The sequence below is a fragment of the Theobroma cacao genome, chromosome 8 (assembly GCF_053813885.1).
Source record: "Theobroma cacao isolate CCN51 chromosome 8, ASM5381388v1, whole genome shotgun sequence".
NCBI lineage: Eukaryota > Viridiplantae > Streptophyta > Magnoliopsida > Malvales > Malvaceae > Theobroma > Theobroma cacao.
In genome coordinates, this window is record NC_142646.1 from 10,031,217 (window position 1) to 10,055,792 (window position 24,576).

Below are 24,576 nucleotides of genomic sequence, written 5' to 3' on the forward strand. Positions count from 1 at the left end.
AAACAATACACTATATTTTATTTAACAACATAATTAACGAATATGCTTACTTGATAAAGAATGCTCAAAATATTCAAAAGTTTTTCTTCATATATCAAAAATTACTCCAAAATACTTAAAAATGTTCAAAACGCTCAAAGGTTTTTTTCGTGTATAAAAAATTATTTCAAAATGCTCAAAATGCTTAAACATTTTTCTTTCTGATAAAAAATACTCCAGAGATGAATAGTCTGGTAAGAAAAGTTCAAAGAATACGAGTGGATTTGAGATGCAGACCTAAATATACTTAACCCGTTAATAAATTTCAAGTTGAGACGCGGAGTTAAATAAATGAATCGATTTTATTAAGAGTAATTTTATCTAAATTTTAATTTTTTTAACTAAAAATAGTGAAAATTATGAAAAAATTTATTATCAAAAACGCTTTATGTACGAGATTCATTTAAAAAAAACCCCTATAAGTTGTAGTTATAGCTAGGTGAGGACGTGAGGGACGGAATACAGGAAAAAGAGGAAAAGCCAACAGTGGCTTAAACGCACAATCGTGAAAAGTTTTAGGACTTTTCTTCGTTCAAAGACCAAACAGTGTCGTTTTGGAAAGCGGTAGAATTGTCTCATCAAACTCGCGTGACATGACAATATTACTGATCTCACATTCCGGCTCCATCGAAGGGAAGGAAACGCCTTATTTCCATTCAAGAACTCCAAATTCTCTAGACACCTTCAAATCCATTCTTCATAATCGGTCAGATCTAAACAAAACGCAAACAGAAAGTTCGCCAAAATGTCGAGCGACAGCGATGACGAAGATGAGCTCCTCCAAATAGCATTGAAAGAGCAAGCCCAACGGGATCTCAATTACCAGAAACCGCCTTCCTCCAATTCCCGCAAACCAGTGGCCAACTTCGTTCAACCGCCGCCGCAGCAACCGGGGACTGTTTACAAGGCTCAGAAGGCGCCAACTGCCTCGGCTCCAAAAAAGCCGGCTGCAAGAAAGATGTCGATGGATGATGACGAGGATTCGGAAGTGGAGATGCTGAGCATTTCGAGTGGGGACGAGGATACTGGAAAAGATCCGAAGGGAGGAGTCGGAGGAAGGAGTAGAGGCAGAGGAAGCAAAGACGATGATGGGCCCTGGGATGGAGAAGAGCCTGATTGCTGGAAACGTGTCGATGAAGCTGAGGTACTTTATAATGAAATTTAAATTCAAAGTAAATTATTGACAGATGATTTAGTTAAGGGTTTTTTTACCATTCTTCGACAGCTTACTCGTAGAGTTCGCGAGATGAGAGAGACGAGAACAGCTCCGGTGGCACAAAAGTTCGAGCGTAAACCATCAGCAACAGTGGGGAGAATACTTAACAATCTGCAATCGTTCCCTCGCGGCATGGAATGTGTTGATCCACTTGGACTGGGGTAAATCTTTTGATCATCTTTGTATTGCTTGATTATCATTTTTTGTTTGTTTTAAAGGAATTCACTGTATGTTATAGCTCATCAAGGCAGGAAAATTTTGTTCTATGATGAGTAATTATACTAATATGATTATATGAACAGTTGCCAAGTCATTGTTTTCCCTAGCTACAAGTACTTCAGCTAACCTGTGTGTTTGTTTCATTGGCAGGATAATAGACAACAAAACGTTAAGGTTGATCACTGAGGCATCAGAAAGCTCTCCATCAAAATCTGATAGAGATTATATGGATAGTGGCCTCCGTGGTACTTTTTCACTTTCTTATTTAATATATTTTCTGCAGATTATAGTTTGTCATAGTCTCTTAAGCTAAAGTTGCACGCCATTTCTAATTTGTTTCTCTAAAAATTATAATAGTACAGTGTCTGGACTGTATTTCTGCTATCTAAATACAAGGTTACTAGATGCCCCTGGGTTATTACCTTTCACTGCACTCCAAAGTTTCTTCAAATTTGAGTTTATGTCAGTGAAAGTCATTACTCACTTCATCCCTACTGTGGACAATATTAATTCAGAAATATCATAAGATATGCTGGGTGTTTTTTTGTTATTTATGTTTTTATATTAATGAAGATTATGTTAATGATGTCAATTCCTAGAAATCAGTTAATTTTTTTTGTATGGTGATAAGGAATTGACTAGAGTTATTATCAATTTTTTTCTTTTTGTTGGGCTATGGTTAATCTTACTTTTAGCTATTAGTGGTTTTTAATTTCTGTTCCCTGTTTATTTGTTCTTTTTCCACCAAAAGTGGTTTGTCCATATCAAAATAGAGACCTGAAAGTGTTGCAACTAAACTATAGAGAATTCTCCAGGTTTTGTTCTTCTTTATTACATGTGCTTAAACTCTATAGAGTTTTGTGGTTTGAAAGTGAATTATCTTGTTGAAGTTTGTTGATTGGTAAGTAATGTGTCACCAGTAACATTATTGTGATGCTCTTCCACAATCTTGATATATTCTGAATAGCGCATGTGTTGATATGCCATAATTTTATAATAGTCAAGGCAGTAAGAGCTCTACTGAAGGAGGAGTATGAGATGCAGTCCAGTTATTGCTGATCTCTATTCTTATATTTTAATTCCATCACTAAGCTTCACTGCAATGATTGTTTACTTCTGCTATTTTGTGAAGGCATTAATCTTCTTAATTTGGGTTAAATGTGGTATTCATGTGCTTTTTATATTGGAGATTATAACAACCATCAGAGACTTATCTAACCTCTCAAGTTCTAATGTTCAATTGTTTGTTGTTTGCTACTGAGTATATTTGTCCATGCTGCCCTGGATTTTAGAATTCACATCTCATGAATGTCTCTTCTAATCAATTTTTCTGCTTGCTTCTGTTTTCACCTCTTATTCATGAATGTCCATGATGTTGGATTCCTCAATGAGCTACTTTTTCTCCCTTGAGCATTTCTAATTTAATACCTAGAGCTGTAAAGCCAGTGTGTTACATCCTTTTTGTGAAATTGTGCAGAAAAATTGATGTATTTCTCTGAAAAGTTTGATGCAAAATTGTTTCTATCCCGAATACACCAAGATACAACTGCAGCAGACTTGGAGGCTGGTGCTCTTGCTCTAAAAACTGATCTCAAAGGGCGGACTCAACAGAGAAAACAATTGGTTAAAGACAATTTTGACTGCTTTGTTTCATGCAAAACCACAATTGATGGTATGAAAGCACCTCAGTTCACTTGAGTCTGGCACTACTTTTAACTGTGGCAATGCAAGCGTTTGATGGGTTTAAAACTAACTTCTTCTCATAGTATTTGCCATAATAATTTTATAGAATTTTAGCTATTAGTAATAATTGGTTCTAACGTGGAGAAAAATAATTGCATAGATATCGAGTCAAAACTGAAGCGAATTGAAGAAGACCCTGAAGGTTCAGGGACAACTCACTTGTTTAATTGTATGCAAGGAGTGAGTTCACTGGCAAATCGTGCTTTTGAGCCTCTATTTGAGAGACAGGTTGGTTTTTGCTTTCAAATCCATGAATGCTGGTGCTATAGAAGGAACCTGAGATATATATTATATATATTTTTTGTGATTTGATGTAGGCTCAAGCTGAGAAAATCAGGTCTGTCCAGGGAATGCTTCAGAGGTTCAGGACACTCTTTAATTTACCTAGTACAATTCGTGGGAGTATTAGTAAGGGTGAATATGATTTGGCTGTTAGGGAATACAAGAAGGCAAAATCAATTGCTCTCCCCTCCCATGTAAGCAAGAGCACTTTAAATCGCTATGTAAAAGATTTATATTTTGAAAATTGCTTCATTATCATTCTTGCATCCAATTCTCACATACATTCCAGATTCTGATAGCTGCTCATTGTTTAATGTGGTCTTTTATGTATTAGACAAATCTACACTAAGGAAAAGAAAAGAAAATTTAATTGTTTTCTCAGGTATGCGTTATGCTAAGTTTGAATTAGAACCTCTTTAACTTTGGCCAACACTCAAATTTATTTTCATTTTAGTTTATCTCTGATATTTATAGAATTCAACCTCTAGAAATAACTATGACTTAAGAAAAATCTAGAAAACTACAAACCTCAAAGCTACCTTTCTTCAACTTCTGAGTCTCTCAAGTTTATTGTTTAAGCTAAGTCATTTTAATTGCTTTCTGGAACATCTTAAATCTGTTATGGTATTGTATTGTTAACTATGTGCTTTTCTGTATTTCATTCTTGCTTCTTGGTTTATTTTATATGTGATCCAAATTCCAAATAATTTGACATCTCTTATTTATGTTAGGTTAAATTAGAATCTATCAACATATATCAATGAGCATAAGTTACTTTTTCATGTTTTGGGTGAACATCGCTTTCTATCCTATGGTTTCAAGGAGAGAGATAAGATTGAAACAATTTGAGGCTTGTTATTTTATCCACTTCAATTAACACAATATATAAATGTATATGTTTGGTCAAGTTATCCTTGCTGTAACATATTGAGAGTTTGAAAATAGCCATCAAGGCATTAGTTAACCCTATCTTATAATTTGGTATTAACGAGCTATGCATATCTAGTTTACATTCATCTTGGATTTTCAGTTCTAATTCTTCAATTTTTGTAAATAGTGCTTACATGTGGCTGGTGGTTTATATCTGAGCATGTTTTTGCTTAAGTTCTAACATTATTTAAATATGTGAATAAAGTTTTAATTCAAAAATGTTATTTGCATCTTTATCTGCTTGTAGAATGCTTCCTTGGCCACCTCAACAAATTTCATGGAATTTTAGTTTCTGCTTAGTTGACAAATTTTGTGTATGCCAGATAGTTTTTACCTTACATCATTGCAACTGATTTTCACACATCTCTTTACAAAATTCATAGCACAAGCTGAAGTTGTGTCTACTGTTGGGTTTAGCTCAAGTAGTGAACAAATTGTTTTGAGTGGTTTAAGTCAAAATCATAGCCATAAATCTGTTGCTTGTATCATTTTCGTTTGTAATACATTATTTTTATGCATTGATTCCCTGATGGCTAACATCAGTATTGGACCTTTTTTTATTTATGCATGTTTCTCATAGTTCTGGTGGTCTCATTCTCAGGTGAGCATTTGATGTATGCTCAAGTCTGTGCATAGATAGAGGTCTTTTGCAATAATACTTAACTTATTGTTTACTGTCAGGTAAATATACTAAAACGAGTTCTTGAAGAGGTTGAAAAAGTGATGCAAGAATTCAAAGTCATGCTTTACAAGTCTATGGAAGATCCTCAAATAGACCTAACAAGCGTAAGCATTTGACGTGCCTTTTTCAATATTTTGACACTATGCAGTTTAGCGGGTCAGTAAACGAACAATTGTTGTTGACCTAAGGCCTGGATTGTCCTTGAATTTTTGTTAAATTTTAGTGATCATGATATTAAAATACAATTTGCTTGATGCTTACCAATCCATGAGATGCCAGGTTTTGTTTCTCACTAAAGCAATCTTGTATCGTTAAAATCAACCTATAACAAAATATTGGGGAGTTAATTAGGCAAGTTTGAATGGGAAGGAAGATAAAAGAGAACATGCAAGTTATTCCATAAGCCAAAATACCCACCATTTCACAAGCCAATCAAACAGATTTACTTAATTAACTATGTTGGAATCATTCTGTTCTCTCTTGAGTTGTGATGTTCTATCTGCACTTGTAGTTTTAGTATGAGCGGAAGTATGGAATATTTATGCTGAAAAGTAATGGAATGGTTGAACGTGGAATCCTGATTTTTTGTTGGGTTGCTGAGAGTATGAAGCTAGTGCTCTACGAGATTGTTGTAAATGTTCTTTTTGACAGTATGAAGTAACTTATTGTGGTTGTTCAAGCTTGGCATTGAACAAAGATGGCAACTTTGTTTTTCTCCAAATATCTATACTAGATATGTTATAGATATATTATTCGCATATTTTGATTTTGTTGCATTAGACAGCTGATTTGATGATCTTAGTAAGGATGCCATCTAGTAAAATGCTTATTTGGAAAGTAAATAAAAAAGGTCTATTGTTCTTGGTCTATTTTATGGCTAAGGTGTTGCCTAAGCATCACCTAGTTTTCATTATTGTATGATGAATAGTGTAGTGGTGGTTGACTAGTTAAGGTGAATAGATAATGCACCTACAGTTTGTAAGTAACAATGAAGAATAGATGTTAATATGCTATTTATTGCTTCACATCTGATATCAACTGTGTACTGCTCTCATTTATGTAAGACTATTTTGATTGTTTGCCGGTCTTCCTTTTTCTTTTTAATCTCATAAAGGTAAAGAAGTTCCTTAAGTAACCTTGTCAAGTATATATTAACTCATCAAAACATTGTTTCAATTGATCTTACTCGCTTTTTAAGTTTACAAAAATAAACTAGTTTTTGGGAGTTTACAATTTAAAACTTTTGCTTTTCTGTAGAAATAATAATTTAGGTTGACATATTATGACAAGTTTTGCAATATCCAATAAACACTGAATAAACGATGTGTTTACATTGAATCCCTGTTATATTACTGATTTGTTAAATAGATCTGTTAAATAACAGGATCTAGTTTACATCCTATATTTTTGTGTGTTCTTTTGAAAGAACCTAGAAACTTAGTGTATCAAAGCCTTACACAAGTTTTGCCATTCTCATAAGTATTTCTGAGATTTCTTTGTCTGTTGTAGCTTGAGAATACAGTGAGGTTGTTGTTGGAGCTTGAACCTGAGTCTGATCCAGTGTGGCATTATTTAAATGTACAGGTTAGTAAATTCTGAACTTTCCTGTAGTGTCACGATGCTCTATACTTTTTCTTTTTGGCTAATGAAATGCTCTATGTTAACTTGTCTTTTACTTGCTATTTGATTTATTTAATATGTGCTTGACATTTTCTTTTGATGCTGATTGTTTGGTTGGCTGGTATAGTCAAATGGCTATAAATTCCTATTTCCATCCCCCTAACCCAAAAACAAGTGCCCCTACATAAAAGATGCAAGTGATGAAGGGCCCTTGCCCAAAATTTTGAGGAACATTGATTTTTGGTAAAAATTGGAAAAAAAAAGGGTCTTTGTTATGTGGGTTATTGATGTAGCCGAAAGGTTTAAGGCAATTAGAACTCAACAATTAGGGCTAGAATAGGGTTGATTGTGTTGGAACAATAAAAAGATAATTGGGTTTTCAAAGAAACCTCTTGAATAAATATTCAAAATAACAAAAGATGATAATGATAATCTTCTACCTAAGATACTTATTTATAATAGTTAAGATAAATCCTAATCAAATAGTAATTCTAATCCTAAATAAAGACTTAAAGTACTAAAATTCTAATAAAGATAGGAAAAAGAATTTCAAACTAAATAAATAAAATAAAGTCCTAAACTAACTAAAATACTAAATAAATTTCCATATGGGCCTGCATCAGTCCCCTCGGGTCAGAAAAGACTCGACTCCGACGAGTAGGCCTTGACATACTCCTTATAGATGTCGGGATCCACTCGTTTCAATTCTTCTTCTGCAATCCACGTGCTTTCATTAGCAGGTTTACCAAGCCATTTCACTAAAAATCGTCTATACGGGTTCCCTCGTCTAGATCGAACCTCTTTTACATCTAGCACATCCTCAATAACTTCAACCTTAGCAATTGGAAGGTGTTGAATTTGAGCGTCTATGGTAGATGCAGTTCCATCACATCCATCAAATGGATACAAGTCCAAAACATTGAAAATAGGACTGATTTGTAACTCAGGTGGTAACTCAATTAAATAGGCATTTGAACTGATTTTCTTTAGCACCTTACAAGGTCCAAACTTTCTAGACTTGAGTTTGTGATAAGTACCCTTAGGAAATCTTTCTTGCCTCAAGTGCACAAGTACTTGATCACCTTCCTCAAATTCCTGCTTGCGACGATGTTGATTTGCTGTAAACGAATATTGTGCATTGCTGGCCTTTAAAGCAGTCTTTACCTCTTCATGAATTTTCCGAATATGATCAGCAAATAACTCTCCTTCATTACTCACTCTAGGTTCTTGTGGTAGGGGTACTAAATCTAGCACATGTTGAGGTTTTAACCCATATGCAGCCTCAAATGGTGTCTTCTTTATGCTTCGATTGACAGAATTGTTGTAAGCAAATTCAGCTTGGGGTATGACTAAATCCCAAGTCTTTGGGTTATTTTGAATAAGACATCTTAACATATTACCCAAACTTCGATTCACAACTTCTGTTTGACCATCTGTTTGCGGATGGCAAGTACTAGAATACTTCAACTCTGTCCCAAATTTCCTCCACAAAGTTCTCCAAAAATGTCCCATAAACTTCACATCTCTATCAGAAACAATGGAAGTTGGAATTCTATGTAATCTTACAATCTCACGAAAGAATAATTCAGCAATATGAGTTGCATCAGAAGTCCTAAAACACGGAATAAAATGTGCCATTTTTGAAAATCGATCCACCACCACAAAGATAGAATCAAATCTTTTTGCTGTCTTTGGAAGTCCCAAAACAAAATCCATACTCAAATGAATCCAAGGTGCATCTGGCTCAGGTAAAGGAACATATAAACCAGTGTTTTGAGCACTGCCTTTACCAAATAAACAAGTTGGACATCTTTTCACCAACCTCTCCACATCTTGACGCATTTTTGGCCAATAATAACGATCAGCCACCATTGCCAAAGTCTTGTCTCTGCCAAAATGTCCTCCTAAACCATTCCCATGAAGTTCTCTAATGATTTGCTCCCTTAAAGATCCTTCTGGAATGCACAACTGGTTACCTTTGAATAAATAATCTTCGTGCAACCTATAAGGTAAATTTTCAGCTTGTAATGAACCCTGCAAATCAGCTATTATCTTGCTGAAATAAGAATCAGAACTATACTGATTTTTAAGTTCTTCAAATCCTGTGACTTGAGTGCTCATAACTGATAGCATTTTACATCGCCTACTCAAAGCATCAGCCACAGTATTAGACTGCCCAGATTTATATTTTAAAGAGAAATTAAATTCATTGAGAAAAGAACTCCACTTAGCATGTTGATTACTAAGTTTTTTTTGCGAATGCAAATACCTTAAAGCTTAATGGTCAGAATAAACAGCAAACTCACGATAAGCCAAGTAGTGCTGCCAATGACGAATGGCCCTTACCAAAGCATAAAACTCTAAGTCATAAGTTGAATAATGTCGTCTAGAGTCTGTCAACTTTTCACTAAAAAACTCTATAGGCCTTCCATCTTGACTAAGAACTGCTCCAATTCCTACATGTGAAGCATCACACTCAACAACAAATAACTTCTCAAAATCTGGTAGTGCGAGAACTGGGGCTTCAGTCATCAAAGCTTTCACTATTTCAAAGGCTTTTTGTGCAGAATGTGACCATTCAAATCCATCTTTCTTCAAAGATTCAGTTATATGACTCATAATAGAACTAAAATTTCGAATGAATCTCCTATAAAAAGATGCCAAACCATGAAAACTCCTTACTTCTTTGATAGATGTAGGTGCTGGCCACTCTGAAATTGCACGAATCTTCTCTGGATCTGGTTTCAAACCCTCTGCAGACACAATGAAACCAAGAAATACCACTTCTGGTTGCATAAAACTGCACTTTTTCAAGTTTATATAAAGCTGCTCCTTTTGAAGAACTTCTAAAACTTGTCGTAAATGTTTTTAAGTGCTTTTCCTTAGTGTGGCTATAGATCAAAATATCATCAAAGTAAACCACCACAAATGAATTCAAGAAGGGCTTGAGTACTTCTGCCATGACTCTCATGAATGTGCTTGGTGCATTTGAAAGGCCAAATGGCATCACCAACCATTCAAATAATCCATCCGGAGTTTTGAAAGCTGTTTTCCGTTCATCTCCATCCCTCATTCTAATTTGATGGTATCCGCTCTTCAAATCGATCTTTGAAAACACTCTTGAACCAACTAATTGATCAAGCATCTCATCTAATCGAGGAATGGGAAAACGAGACTTGATTGTAATTTTATTTATGGCACGGCTGTCCACACACATCCTCCATGAACCATCTTTCTTAGGAGCTAACAAAGCTGGGCAAGCACAAGGACTTTTACTTTCACGCACTAGACCTTTCTCCAACAACTCCTCAACCTGTCTTTGTACCTCAGTTCGCTGCATAGGTGGCATTTTATATGCTGGCAGATTTGGTAATGCTGCTCCTGGTACCAAATCAATTGCATGTTGGATGCTTCGTAAATGTGGTAGACTTTTCGGCAAATCCTCATTGAACAATTCTCCAAACTCCTTCAATAACTGCTGAATTTCTGTTGGATATTGAGGAGATTTACTCATCTGATCACTTTTTAAATGCTTAGTTACCAAAGCATACATAATACCCATCTCACTACCTTCAGCTTCAAAATTTTCAGCAGATAAATACCCAGTGATCTTGCTGATCTTGTTGTTTGCTGATTTCTTAGTCTCTTCTCTAAGAGGATATAAAGTGTACCTCTTGTTATTCTTGTAGAAAGAATAGGTATTTGGCTTCGTCTTATGAACCATATCGTGATCATACAACCAAGGTCTACCCACAAGAATATGACCAACATCCATTGGCACAACATCACATAGGGCCTCATCATCCAAGTTATCTCCCATAGTAAATTTCACCAAACATTGAGTAGTTACTGGTACTTCGTGTTCCTTTTTTAGCCACCCAATCTTGTAAGGATAAGGATGTCTGTTTGTAGGAAGCTTTAATTTGTTCACTGCCTCTTTTGAAATAATATTTTTCATGCTTCATCAATCAATGACAAGATCACACACTTTACCTTCACAAACAACTCGTGTGCGAAAAATACTTCGCCTCTTCCAATCTTCTGCTTCCTCATTTACTGTTGTTGTCATTACTCTTCGTACCACTAATGAATCACGTTGTGCAGGATAAACATCGATTTCCTCTACTTCCTCCTCATACTCATCATAAACAGGCTCTAACTCTTCCGCTAATTTTGCTAAGTTCACCCTTCGTTGTGGGCAAGCAAAAGAAGTGTGCCCCTTTTCCCCACAAGTAAAACATCGAATATGGGAATTGCTGCCTCCTTTATTTGTAGAAGAACCAGAACTGTTTTGTCCTCCATAAGGCATTATACCCTTGCCTTTATCATTCTTTTCAAAATTGGTTGCACCTCTATTAGTTTTATTGATTGTGGCAGCCCCTTGATAATTTTGTTGGGATGTTGGGTAACCTCGTCTTGCTTCAGAATTATTTTGCCAATGGGTGCCATATAAGGGCTTTCTAGCACCATAGCGTAAAACCCGTTTTTCTGCTGATAGAGCATATTGACGAGCATCTTCAATGTTGTATAAACGAACTACTCCCATCTCGTCTCTAATAGAATGATTTAAACCAGCAAGATAACGAGAAGTATTTTGTTCGTTACTCTCAACTAACCCAACCCGAATTGATAAGTTATTGAATTCCGATGTATACTCCTCAACAGTCATGTTATTTTGCTTCAAACAATGAAACTTTTCATATAATTCCATAGTATAATCAGCAGGTAAAAATTGCTTTCGTAATTTGCTTTTCATGTGCTCCCAAGTGCTGATTTTAAGCTTACCTTGTCGTGCACGTTGCTCTTCAACTCTCTTCCGCCATTGAAGTGCAGTACCCTTTAATTTCAACTTTACAAATAACACTTTCCGATTTTCTGCCATGGGTTTCCATTCAAAGTAATTTTCTAAACTAGCTTCCCAATCCAAATATTCTTCCGCATGAAATTTTTCATGAAAATCAGTTACTTCGATCCTGATTCCTCCACCGTTTAAATCAAGAGCATGTAATAACCGGCCCTCCAATCCAACTCTTGCCGCTTGATTTGCGGGTCCATCTTCATGAAAGGGGTTCTCGTTCTCAAATTCATCATCATCCTCGAGATCGTGAATCTCAAGGGGGTTGTGGTCACCTTCCGGATTCTCCATTCGGGCTTCCACTGGTTCCTGACGCTGCAAGGCTTGCACAGCCCGGGTCAAGTCATCAATCATTCTCCGCATCTCTGCCAACTCAGCTTGTTGGGGTTGATTGCCTCTAACTCGACCTCTAGCTCGACCAACCATAATCTCCTAACTCAAATCCTTATAGGATAGTAAGATCGTTTGCTCTGATACCACTTGATGTAGCCGAAAGGTTTAGGGCAATTAAAACTCAACAATTAGGGTTAGAATAGGGTTGATTGTGTTGGAACAATAAAAAGATAATTGGGTTTTCAAAGAAATCTCTTGAATAAATATTCAAAATAACAAAAGATGATAATGATAATCTTCTACCTAAGATACTTATTTATAATAGTTAAGATAAATCCTAATCAAATAGTAATTCTAATCCTAAATAAAAACTTAAAGTACTAAAATTCTAATAAAGATAGGAAAAAGAATTTCAAACTAAATAAATAAAATAAAGTCCTAAACTAACTAAAATACTAAATAAATTTTCATATGCGCCTGCATCAGTTATTTTGATGCACTTCACTTTGTTTACATTTATGTTGGCTTATGTTAAATTTAGAAGCACATATAAATGGGGTTTTGTCAGACTTTGAGGTAGGATTTGATAATTTGAGACTTGAGTTGGGAGAATTTTGATAATTGAGATTTCAGATTATTTCCTGAGTGTTTGTTTTAAAATTATATGGTTCTGTAACAGTACATCTTGTAAGCCAGTTGAGTCAAGTTTTAGCAGATTTTTGTTATCCATAGTTGCTGATCAAGTAACTTCAACCTGATGATAGAGTCAATTCGAAGAAGCTCCTGAGTGCCTCTAAACAAATCAGTTTTCAGTCAAACTTCTATTCAAGTTTCTTGAACTTGATAATAGGTCTAGTACAAGAAGCTCCTTAGTGCTTGCAAGCAACTTGACTTGCTTACAAGCAAATTGACTTGCTTACATTCCCCTACTCTTGAAATTCAAGTCATTGAAATATTTAGGTTTCTTTTATTTGATAGAATCATAGAATTCGAGGGTTGCTTGAGAAGTGCACTTCAGATCATGAAGCTCGGATGGAAACTTTGCATAATGAGATACAGGAAAGAGCACTCTCTGATGCGAAGTGGCAACAAATTCAACAAAATTTAAGTCAGTCTGTAAGTGCTACTATCTAGATTGATGATCTGATATTGAGGAAAAACTCTTGGCTCTTTGCCTAATCATGAGATTTATTTCATCTATTTTTTTACTATTCAGTCAGATGTCAACTACTCCCTTGGGAACATCCAACTACCTGTAGATTTGCAACCGGTGGGCTTGACTGGAGAAGAAGTAGATGTTCTCAGAGGAAGATATATAAGAAGGCTAACTGCTGTACTTGTCCATCACATACCAGCTTTTTGGAAAGTGGCACTTTCTGTTTTCAGTGGGAAATTTGCAAAGGTACTCTGAAAATTGTCTAAATCATATTTACAAGAGTTGGATATAGTTATGCCCCAATAAACATTGCATATTCATATTTCATCTCGTATAGTAATTCTTATAGTTTGCCAACATATTTTTTTTGTCCTCACTTTTGGTTTCTTTTCTATGGCCATTAATTCATTGCTATAAGTGCCTTTTCTTAAATCACAAGTTGTCAAGACAATAATGTGATTCACTGAATTGAACATTTATTCTGGTTTTTATTGTTCAGTCTTCACAGGTTTCTGATTCTTCGGCAAGTAAAAGTGAGGAAAAAGTTGGAGATGGGAGATATTCGAGTCATTCTCTTGACGAAGTTGCAGGAATGATGCACAGTACAATATCTGTATATGAAGTCAAGGTGAATATACTTTGCTTGGAACTATAACTTAATGTCTTGCTTGCTTTACTACCTGTATGTAGTGGTGTTTGTGTTCTGAAATTAATAGCAGTTTAGGAATGAAATTTATGATACTTTGGTTTTGTTGGAGTTATTTTATTTCTTGTCATTGATTGAAAAATTTGTTGTCTTTATAACCTACTTCCAGTTCTCTTTATGTCCCTGGAGTACTCTGAAATTACACATGCATCCATTGTTATCTAATAGTATTTTTTATTTCCATCAGAAACATGAAGTCTGACTGTTGTGTACACTGAGACCATCAGCAATAAATATCCATATTTCTTCTTTCCACTTGAGTCTCTGTCCAATAAATAATTACTGTAATGACATAGAGATGAGTTTCTAAACTGTTGACCCTTATTTCAAAATTTTAATTTGAGAGCTTCTAAAGATATGCATATGTAAAATTCCGCATGATAGTACGAAAATTGTTTGGGATTTTGTCCAGAAGATTCACGTTGAAAGTTGCTTGTCGTTGAATGTAAAAAGCATGGTTCTCTTCCAGAAGACATGGTTGATTGTTTTATTAAGATACGTGTTTCTAATTGTTGAGATTATCAAGACTGGGGTTGTTTCCTTTTTTCACCATCTTTTTCTTTTTGAAGTATAGATATGCTAGATAATCCTGAGGGACTGAAAATGAAAAATGACCAATATCATGCTAAGGTTTTTCTGGCTTATTTTCTGGATAATTTTACTTATTTGTAACTTCGTTATTAGACTTAGGTACTGTGTGATAAAATTGAGAATTTAATTCTGGAACAATTGCTGAATTTTTGGCGTTGAATTTGAATTGCAAAAACTGCTCAGGATGTTTTTGGAATCTACATAGTTAATGTAGTTAGGCCTTTTGATGATTGTAGATGGCTAGATGCTAAAATTTGAAAATTATCTTATATGAAAGTTTTCTTTTACAGTCATTAAAATTCTAATTACATATATGAAGTTTGGGAGATTAAAAATTTATCAATTAAAAAGAATTTAAAAAAGCATAAATTCTTGCAATAAAGTAGCATAAACCTAATGTTAACTTAGTCCGGCAAAGTAGATTGAAAATAATTAATAGAGAAACTGAAAATCTAACAGAAAGAAAAGAGAGTGAAAAAAATGCTTTATTTGTGATATGGTGGTGGTGGAGGAAGAGTTGATGTTTATGTATTAAATTTAGATAGGGTTTTGTTAAGAGTGTAGATTTGAGAAGGAGAGAGAAGATGGAATATTTGGCAAAAAAAAGAAAAAGAAAGACTAGAGGCATAAAAGAATTAATGTAGCAACTATATTTTCCGATAATAAAAGTTTTTACTTCGTTTTGACTGAACCTATACTACAAACAGCAATAAGTAGGTTCTTCCCTATTGAACATTTTTAACATTTTTCACTTAGACTATTTTTTTGAATGGTTCCAGATCTGAGTAACAAATTCACAAAATATTAAAACAAATTAAACTGCAATGTTTCCAGTCCAATCAATATGCCTTTCTCACGGGTGGTGCTCCTCTATCTTTTTGTTTTGTAGTGGTTCTTACTGAGTTTGCTCTTGACATAGGTATTGAACACATTCCGTGATCTTGAAGAATCTAATATTCTTCACTCCTACATGAGTGATGCCATAATGGAAATATCTAAAGCATGCCTTGCTTTTGAAGCAAAAGAGTCTGCTCCTCCTATAGCTGGTACTCCCAACTTTCTCTGAAACTGTTGTCGTTAACTTCTAAACTGTTCTAATGTTTCTTTTTCATTTGACAGTCTTGGCACTCAGGACACTTCAGGCGGAGGTTACTAAGATTTACATGCTAAGACTTTGTTCTTGGATGCGAGCATCAACAGAGGGGATAACAAAAGATGAAGCATGGGTCCCAGTATCTGTCCTTGAAAGGAACAAATCTCCATACACTATCTCTTATTTACCTCTGGCTTTCCGTTCAGTTATGGCTTCAGCAATGGATCAGATCAATATGTAAGTATCTAGAGATTATGATGTTGAATTTGTAAGAGGCATAATTAGTTATAATGTTGTGTGGTTAGCATAAGTAGTTATTTTATATTTGTTTCATGATGTTTGTAAGTGGTTTTAAGACGGATCAAGCTTAGTGAGGTTGCCCATAACCTATTGGACAGATGTGCAAATGGCCTTTTTATGTGTGGTCTTTGATATTGGTTGTCAAAGTGTAATTTAGCTCTGATATTGCTGACTAGAGATGACGAGGAAAAGGCCAATGTATGACTGCTGCCTTTATCTTCCCTATGCAACCAAAAAGGAAAAAAGTGTCCACATTTGAAGCACTTTTCCTTACTAATTGCATTATGATGGTGGTTTACCATGAACATCTGCTGAAGATAATTGATATCTCAAAGAGTCTCTGGTTTTGTCTAGGCTACAATGAGCTAAACTGTTGATGCTCAGCTTGGGCTTGGTTCAATGAGAAGCTTGCTCAAGCTGGACTCAATCACAACCTAGATCCTTTTTTTTCTGAATGTATTTGTTAAATGAGTTAGACACAAACATAGATGAGCTGGTTTTGAGGGTTCATGAGCAAATCATTATTTGGGCTTGTGAATACATTCATATTTAGAATAGTTCTCTAAAAATGTGTCATTAATTTGTTCATAATTTCTTATCTTCAAAATATTAAATTTTGAAGAATTGATAATTGAATAACCCAGCTTAATCATGAGCTCGGATAATTCAGGCTTTGTTTGGTTTTTTTTTTTTTTGTTATTTGTTTTTGCAAAAAAATAAAAAGCAAAATGAAAAAAATGAAAACTGAATAAAAAGAAAAAGGAAGTAGCAAAAGCATTACTCAAACGGAGCCTTAATGAACTGAGAGCCTTTCAATTAAGCTGCTAGTTAGTTCTCGGGCTTGTGAACTTGAGCTCAACTTGACGTGGGTTTGATTTTGACTTTAAAATTTTTTTTAATATGTTATGCATTTCTTATTTTTTAAAATTAGAAGAAATTTGAATAGCCTTAAGCTTTTCTCTTAGCTTGTTTGTGGCTGTGTCAAATTTATGAAGGCATTGGTTACTGATGTGCCGTGATATAAATCCAGAAGATCCTCTGTAGGAGTATTTCTGATTCAAGGTACTATTGCAAATTTGAGAACTTTTATATTATTATAGCATTTGTCAAATGCGAGACTTGTGCTAGTTAGCCAGGTTGTGCTTTTTTACAATATAATTTTTAAATCAGAACAAACTTAAATAGCCTTAGGCTGTTCTTAGCATGTTCTCTGCCATGTCAAAATGACAAAGGCATTGGTTACTGATCTGCCATGATATAAAACAAACAGATCATTGGTAGGAGTATTTCTGATTCCCGGCGCTATTACAAATTGGAAGAACTTTCAAATTTTATAGGGTTGCCAAGTTATAAGAATGGTTTTATTTATCCATACTTTGTAATATGGTCGGCCAGTGAGAAAAGGCTTTGTTTTTGTTTATCCATGTTTTGTAATACAAGTGTAATTAATAGCTATTTATAATACAGTATCAAATGATATTACATATAATTGAGGAAGCATATATTGTTAGTTTCTCCTAGTGAAAATTTTCTTTCCTCACCCTCTTTCAAATCTCAGGAAAGATGCTTTTATGCATTATATTGTTACCAATCTATTCTTGGAGAGTTGATTATACTCTTCTTTTAAAGCTGTTTAATATGTCTTCCCCCTTCTTTCTTTATCCAAAGGATGATTCAGTCTCTGAGGAGCGAGGCTACAAAATTTGAAGATATGTTTGCACAACTTCAAGAAATCCAAGAATCTGTGAGGCTTGCATTTCTAAATTGTTTCCTGGATTTTGCTGGTATGATGGACAACAGTATCTTATTTGTTCTGGAAAATTTTAGTGCAGTTGCCTGGTTAGTCATGATGCTTTCATTATGTGCATGTTGATCAGGTCATCTAGAGCATATTGGAAGTGAGCTTGCCCAAAACAAATCAATCAAAGAAAGTCTGCATTTGCAAAATGGGTATTCTCATGAACCAGAGGAGGAGTTATCATCTGATCTCCCAGGAAATGTTGTTGATCCACATCAACGGTTGTTAATAGTTTTAAGTAATATTGGATATTGCAAAGATGAGCTTTCTTCTGAGTTGTACAACAAGTACAAATGCATTTGGCTCCAATCTAGGTATGGTGGAATTCTTTTGCTACTAATACCTAGAGCATCAATAAAGTTGAAATTGTTATTGCAGGATATTTAGGGTCATTCTTTCTTGTGGTAGCATAATGAGGCCTACGGCTTTCAGTGCAGTTAGTTAATCATTCAGATTATACCCCCTAACCTTAGCAGAAGGAATCAGCTTGGGCCACCTAGCTGGCCCAAACCATGTTAATTCAAGTTGATCTGTCGCTCATATTATGCACTATATTTGCTCATTTATGGCTTGTCAATGCTGTAGGGAAAAAGATGAAGATGACTCTGACATACAAGATCTGGTAATGTCTTTCTCTGGACTTGAAGAAAAGGTCCTTGAGCAGTATACTTATGCAAAGGTATGGCAAAATTTCTTGCTAAATTTTGTTGTAGTTACCAGATGTTATTTTTATTATTATATTTTTGGAAAGACAACAAGCACAAACAAACAAACAGAGAAAAAGTTTGAATGGAAAAAAAGAGTAAGCTTGTGAGCCTTTTGATGGACCTACGAGAGTTATCAACTGATTGGAAAGTTGAGTTGGAAGCCATGAACACTGGTACACTGGCTTAGCATATTTGCTTCTGATCATAAAAATGACTCTGCATGGCAATAAAAATAATTAATGCTCAACTGATTCTAATGTTAATTTTTGCTTTCATTCTGATTGCTGAGCTCAATGTTATGATGTGAAGATCCTAGATTCATCCTCTTGAAAAATCACAATCTTGATTTACTAGGCAAAATCATGAACCTTATTTGTTTAAAGTGATACTTATTTTGGTTTCAATTAAAAATCTGTAAGCAGTATCAAATAAAAAAAATTAAGTCCTTAGTGCATGATGTAAGCTAATTGGTTTATAGGTCCAAAAATAATGCTTGTGTTTTTGCTGTGACGGTGGAAGCAGAGACAACTGAGAAAGTCAAAAAGCTTTGAAGCACCAGGAACCATGATGCTGGATGCTTTTGCTGGGAGTATTAAACAAGCTACTTGAGCTAATATGACCACAACCTGTGAAAAACCATTGAGTTATTAGACAGTTAAATACTTACAAGTTACGATTAAGGCTGCTCACTTTTTATCCTCTTTCATCTTTCTGTGATAATGCAGAGGAGAACATCATCCTATTAAGAGTTTGGATCTTTCTACTTTTAGATTTTAACTGCCCCTTGCTGTCTAACTAACTGCCATGGAAGTATAGTTTGGAAGAACAGAAATCCGTGAAATACTAATTTACTTGAATATGTTTATACAGAATGCTATGCTCTCTGATGTTGTTTGTTGCATCGCAGTTAGAATAATAATAGGAAAACAAAAGCTAATTTATATGTCTTACCAGAAGTAGCAAGATACTAACCAGCTGGGAAATGAGCTATCTAGAATTTGAAATAGAGTGTATTTTAGAACCAAGTTGAAACATTGTTTTCTATTAGGAATAGTTGATGGTTAAAGAAATATCAGCTTGCATAGAAAATTGCTGTTCCCCTGTACCATTTAAATCCATAATTTTTAGATTTGAATCCACAGTAAAAAATCCACCAGAAGGTGGCTAGTCAAAAAAAAGTCTGAAGCTGCTTGACACAAATGGGTTAAATAACCAAGTGGTCTCCGCCAAGTACCCTTCTCTCTCTCTCTCACCCCCTCTCCCGCTCCAATGAAAGAAGATAAAAAAATAAAAGGAAAAGGAAAATGGGGGAAAAAGAGCCTTGTTGCTGGTACTTGTCGGTTAACGCCTTTCCCAGTTCTTTTGTTGTTGCAAAGGATGTCTACCTTCTGTAATATCTCTATGCTTTTACTGCTGTTATACTTTTCGTGGAAATAAGGAGTTGGTAGTTGTCTGAATACTTGAATTTGTTTTATCCTTATATTTCAGAAGGGAAGTCAGGAGGCTGGCTTCTATACATGTTCATTCAAGCTAATTAAATACCGAATATGAACCATGTTCCCTGAAATACTTTTCCATTGTGACTTTGTTTATGGGCCATTATTTCTTTAGTTTTTAATTTTTTAATTATTTGTTTTCTCATCAGGCAAATTTGATTAGGTCAGCTGCCATGAACTATTTGTTGGATTCTGGTGTTCAGTGGGGATCAGCACCTGCAGTAAAAGTAAGGATTTTGTGATTTCATAATTGCTTATCAAAATTTTTCCCTCTGGCCAGCTTAGCAAGCATTGATTTTTACTCAAGGGGTAACATGAATTGCTCCTATCTTCAGGGTGTGAGAGATGCAGCTGTTGAGTTATTACATACTCTGGTAGCTGTACATGCTGAGGTACTTACTGCCATCTGTGTGGCCATATAATCTTAGATTATTACATTCTAAGTTTTTTTTTTGAATGTCACTGTTGTTTGTGGATTTAACCTGCATAAGTGATTATTTTTATCATTTATCTTCTTGACAATCTGTCAGAGAAGTCTTCAGGATTTGAAGCATCATCTGTCTTGATCTGTTTAAATAATTATTTTTGGTAATAAACTCAATTTGTCTATTAAAGTGACTAATTCCTCACCCAGGTCTTTGCTGGTGCTAAGCCCCTCTTGGACAAGACACTTGGGATTCTTGTGGAAGGTCTGATTGATACTTTTATCAGCCTTTTCAATGAGAATGAGACTAAAGATCTGAGTTCACTTGATGCAAATGGTTTCTGTCAGCTCATGCTTGAGGTATTATAGTTGCATTTTACTTCAGTTATTGTAATGGACTTGAATCTGACCATTAATTACTGCTTCCTTTTTGTGTGCTTCAATGGTTGGATACTTCCTCTTGACCACTAGCATGGTGGGCAACTGAAGTTTTTAAGAATAACTGATGCCTTGCTTTGTGATTTTAACATCATGTGTTAGAAATTGGAACACATTGTTATGGTTTGTTCCTTTTTTTTTATTTTTCATTTATTAGTATGTACTCCTATTAGGCATATACACTTATATCAACCCTGTCTCTCCCCTCTTGCTTTTCCAGTTTTCCTCTCACATTTTGAGAATGAAATGGTTGAGGGAGTTGATGTATCCTTTTTCTGCTTAAGATCAATTGGCTGCTTATGGATTTCTTTTTCTTTACTGTACCTGTATTGGTGATTACTTGATTAATTCAGTGGCTTAGATGGTTGATTTCTGTAAGATGTGTCTTCTACAGCTTGAATATTTCGAGACCATTTTAAATCCGTGTTTCACAGCTGATGCTAGGGAGTCTATGAAGTCTTTGCAAGGGGTGCTGTTAGAGAAAGCCACTGAAAGCATCTCTGAAATTGTTGAAAATCCGGGGCACCATCGGCGACCAACTCGTGGAAGTGAAGATGCTCTTGCAGATGAGAGGCAGCAAGGGGTGTCTGTATCTCCAGATGACCTGATTGTAAGATTCTTGTCTTCTAGGATAACTTCTTTTTTTGTGTCAGATATCTTCCTTCTTCTAGGATATCTTCCTTGTTCTTTTAAGATAATGATTCTTTATGGAGAAATTTTGAACAAGTTGGCTGTTGATATTCATTTGTTTTTATGAAATAATTGTCTCATTAAGATGAAGTAGGAGTGAGAATTGCATTTTTGAGAATTACTGATACTAATTGGTGATGTTATTGTCATGTGAGAATTCCATGTAGGTTCAGACAGTGTTGGGATGAGTTACTATAGTGTCTATGCTCTGAAGTTGAATCTATCTGATTTGATATGTGGTTCCCAGTTTAGTTTTGTGGGAAAAGCAATGATCATAGCTTTTTCAGTAAATCAATCTTGTGTGTTTTGCTTTCCATTCTGTGGACATGATCTTAACTTGTTTATGGTTTTTCCCAGGCTCTTGCACAGCAGTATAGCTCAGAATTGCTTCAAGCAGAGCTTGAGAGGACCCGCATCAATACAGCTTGCTTTGTGGAGTCACTTCCATTGGAATCTGCTCCCGAATCTGCTAAAGCTGCATACGCTTCTTTTAGAGGTTCAATGGACTCTCCCAGCAGAAATTACAGAGGCACACAAGCTATGGGATCCCCAAGTTTCACCCAGCGTAGGCGCAGATAAATTAGTCGGGAGCCATCAGTATTCTTTGAAAAAAAAAAAATTCCCCATGTTCATGTGTAGTTGTGTTTTACTCGTTGATACGCATAATTTCGTATGAAATCTGTATTTATTTGTTCTAAGAGCTTCAATTGCCTTGATAGGTAGTTAGGTTGTCACCATATATTCTTTTGCCATATTTTGTATCGATGGGCACATAGTTTTGATGCGTGGTTGAAAATTTTGGATCATCAACTTAATTAAGTGTGATAAAGTCACGTGATGTCGTTGGGGTTTCTCTAACTTTTAGGAATATAAATTATTATATGTTTATTTGCTTTCAAGAAAGACCTAAAATTTTGTTAATTTTAAAAATATAAATCGATATATCAAGTATGTATGTTTACTTCATATATTTTTCTAAAATTCGAAATGATAACCTTTTTTTTTTTTTGAAAAAGAATAAGGAGAAAAGGTTAAAAAATCAAGAATGAAGGAAAAAAATTGAAGAAAAAGGTCCAAATTTGTTTATTTTAATATTCACAAAAGACCCAAAACATGTTTTATTACCAAAATTTGAAAAAATTGTACTTCCTATCTTTCATTTCGTAAGATCAATTTAAGTGACTAAACCTATATTATTAAGGTAAAATATTTTAATTTTTAAGTTTTAATCATAATTTCATATGGGTTTATTAATATTTGAAATAAATAGTTCGTTTAAAAAATATCTTTCGGATAATTAACACATTATATAAATTATAATTTTTCATTTTTAAAATTTCTCCAATTCAAAAAAAAAAAAAAAAAGAGAGTGAAAAAGAGTGGAAACAAAAGAAAAATATTTTAAACATTTCACGTGTATCCATCAACATCATTTACATGTTGGGGGTAGACTGTTAATTTTAAATACTAATGAATATGTGTGAAATTATGGTCAAAACTTAAGGGGGTCAAGATATTTTACCATACTTTCTAACTTTTTTAAATAATACTTAAAAAAATCTCTAAACTATTAAAGAAAATTCAAATAAATCTTTATTCTTTTATTGCGTTCAATCAAGTTTTTATATTTTTATTTTAAATTAAATAAGTACTTGTACTTTTATTTTAAATCAAATAAGCTCTTATGACTAATGATTAACTTAGTCAAAATATCACTCATCATTTTGTTATGTGGTGCTGACGTGGCTTGTTGACATATTATAATAAAAAATGATATGACATGTTGATATAGTATGATGACATAATCATGTGGCATTTTTCAATCTCCACATCAACACAGCGTGAGCATATGAATAATGAGAATTAGTCAATCATTAGTTATTAGTTATAAGGGCTTATTTGATCTAAAATAAAAGTACAAAGCTTGATTGAATGTTATAGAAAAATAAAAACTTGTTAGAATTTTTTAAATAGTTTAGGGTTTTTTTCAAACATTATACCATTATTTTTATAATAAAATTAAAAAAACAATACAAAAATGTGGGAAAATAAAAAAGAAATGTCCAACACATTTTGTTTTCTTTCCTCCCTTAATTAGGAAAGTGGGCAAGATTTGGTCGATGTGTAAGGCAAAAGGAGTGGTTCGACCCTACTTAATGTTGACTTGTAGGGAGGGGGGGAGGTGGGGTGAGGGGCACATCGACCCTCTATCCATTGAAAGTCCTATCTTCTTTTTCCATTTTCATCTCTCTCTGTCTCCTTGTACTTTGTATCTATTTATCCTTTCTGACTAGTCATTCTCCCTTTTCATTTCTTCTGCCCTTTCTTTTCCCTAGGTGGTCCTTCCTCCCTCATATAGCCTCTTTTACTTTCTTCCCTCTCTTCTCTCTCCCAAAAATCATTATAAGTTATAGATTTTAATTGATAGATCCTCGTCCAAATATTGACTAGTAGGACCATTACCATATATTAGAGGACCTCTCTGAATTGTGTTCCATGATAGTATAAATTTTATTTATTTTGAAAGGTAAGAAAATTGGATTAATAAAAGGTAAAAATGTGCAAATTACAAAAAAGGTTAACTGAGAAGGCAAGATGCTTATGTGACAACATAAACCCTGGAAGCAAGTGAATATACAACAAATCTAACCCCTCAAAACAGAGCCCTTTTCTAGACAATGCGAATTTACCAAGAGCAGAATTCCACCAAAGTTCCTAGTGTTAACACAAAATTATATGAGCCTAGGTTTCTTGACAGACACAACAACAGTCATAATAAAGATCTTAAAAGAGAGAGTCCAATAACTCGTGCATAGCAATAAAGAATATAAGTCCTAAGCATAATAAAAAGAAAGAAAAAGTCGATCGTGCAACTATCACAACTAGAGACGTCAATGGGCAGGGTACTTGTTAATTTTGAGGTACCTAAACTCGAACTGTCACGACCCAACTTGGGAGTCTATGACTTGTGCAAGAGCCTAGAAAGCAAGCCTTCTAGACTCGCGCAAGTGTCAAAATCCAAAATCATATAACACAAAGCCAAAGGATTCAATAATCAAATATTCATAATAAAACCAAATATAATACATTATCCTTGGCACATAATTCATATAAATGTTTATAGGGCCATACGTTAGCCATTTAAGGTGGGTTCGTATATAACAACCTTTACACATAAATTCATATGGCACAACGTGCTTACATACACAACAAACTAAGTGTGGAGCGAAAGCTCGTGACTGACGCAGCGGAGTGACA

The 24,576-nt window shown here is 34.6% G+C and overlaps 1 protein-coding gene across 2 annotated transcripts; it reads left to right on the forward strand.

The window, feature by feature from the left end:
- Positions 1 to 645: 645 nt before the first annotated feature.
- SEC5A (exocyst complex component sec5) lies at positions 646 to 22,156 on the forward strand. 2 transcript variants are annotated; one of them, XR_001928936.2, is made up of 21 exons: positions 646 to 1,183; positions 1,265 to 1,416; positions 1,625 to 1,719; positions 2,952 to 3,146; positions 3,318 to 3,445; positions 3,535 to 3,693; positions 5,111 to 5,215; positions 6,621 to 6,695; positions 12,898 to 13,035; positions 13,136 to 13,321; positions 13,575 to 13,703; positions 15,292 to 15,418; positions 15,492 to 15,702; positions 17,434 to 17,549; positions 17,643 to 17,877; positions 18,149 to 18,242; positions 19,916 to 19,993; positions 20,102 to 20,158; positions 20,401 to 20,550; positions 21,063 to 21,238; positions 21,676 to 22,156. XR_001928936.2 is itself a non-coding variant. In XM_007019409.3 (21 exons), the coding sequence occupies exons 1-21, from the start codon at positions 785 to 787 to the stop codon at positions 21,895 to 21,897; spliced, it is 3,267 nt and encodes a 1,088-aa protein (XP_007019471.3). In that variant the 5' UTR covers positions 649 to 784; the 3' UTR covers positions 21,898 to 22,156. The 2 variants fall into 2 exon arrangements, 1 of the variants encoding a protein (XP_007019471.3); XM_007019409.3 differs by having other exon boundaries at positions 649 to 1,183; positions 21,023 to 21,238.
- The last annotated feature ends 2,420 nt before the right edge of the window (positions 22,157 to 24,576 follow it).

Coding starts and splice junctions, on each gene's coding strand:
- SEC5A (XM_007019409.3), top strand. CDS start 785: ATGTCGAGCGACAGCGATGACGAAGATGAGCTCCTCCAAATAGCATTG. Junction 13,322..13,574: donor TCAGTGGGAAATTTGCAAAG/GTACTCTGAAAA, acceptor TTTATTGTTCAG/TCTTCACAGGTTTCTGATTC. Junction 15,419..15,491: donor GTCTGCTCCTCCTATAGCTG/GTACTCCCAACT, acceptor TTCATTTGACAG/TCTTGGCACTCAGGACACTT.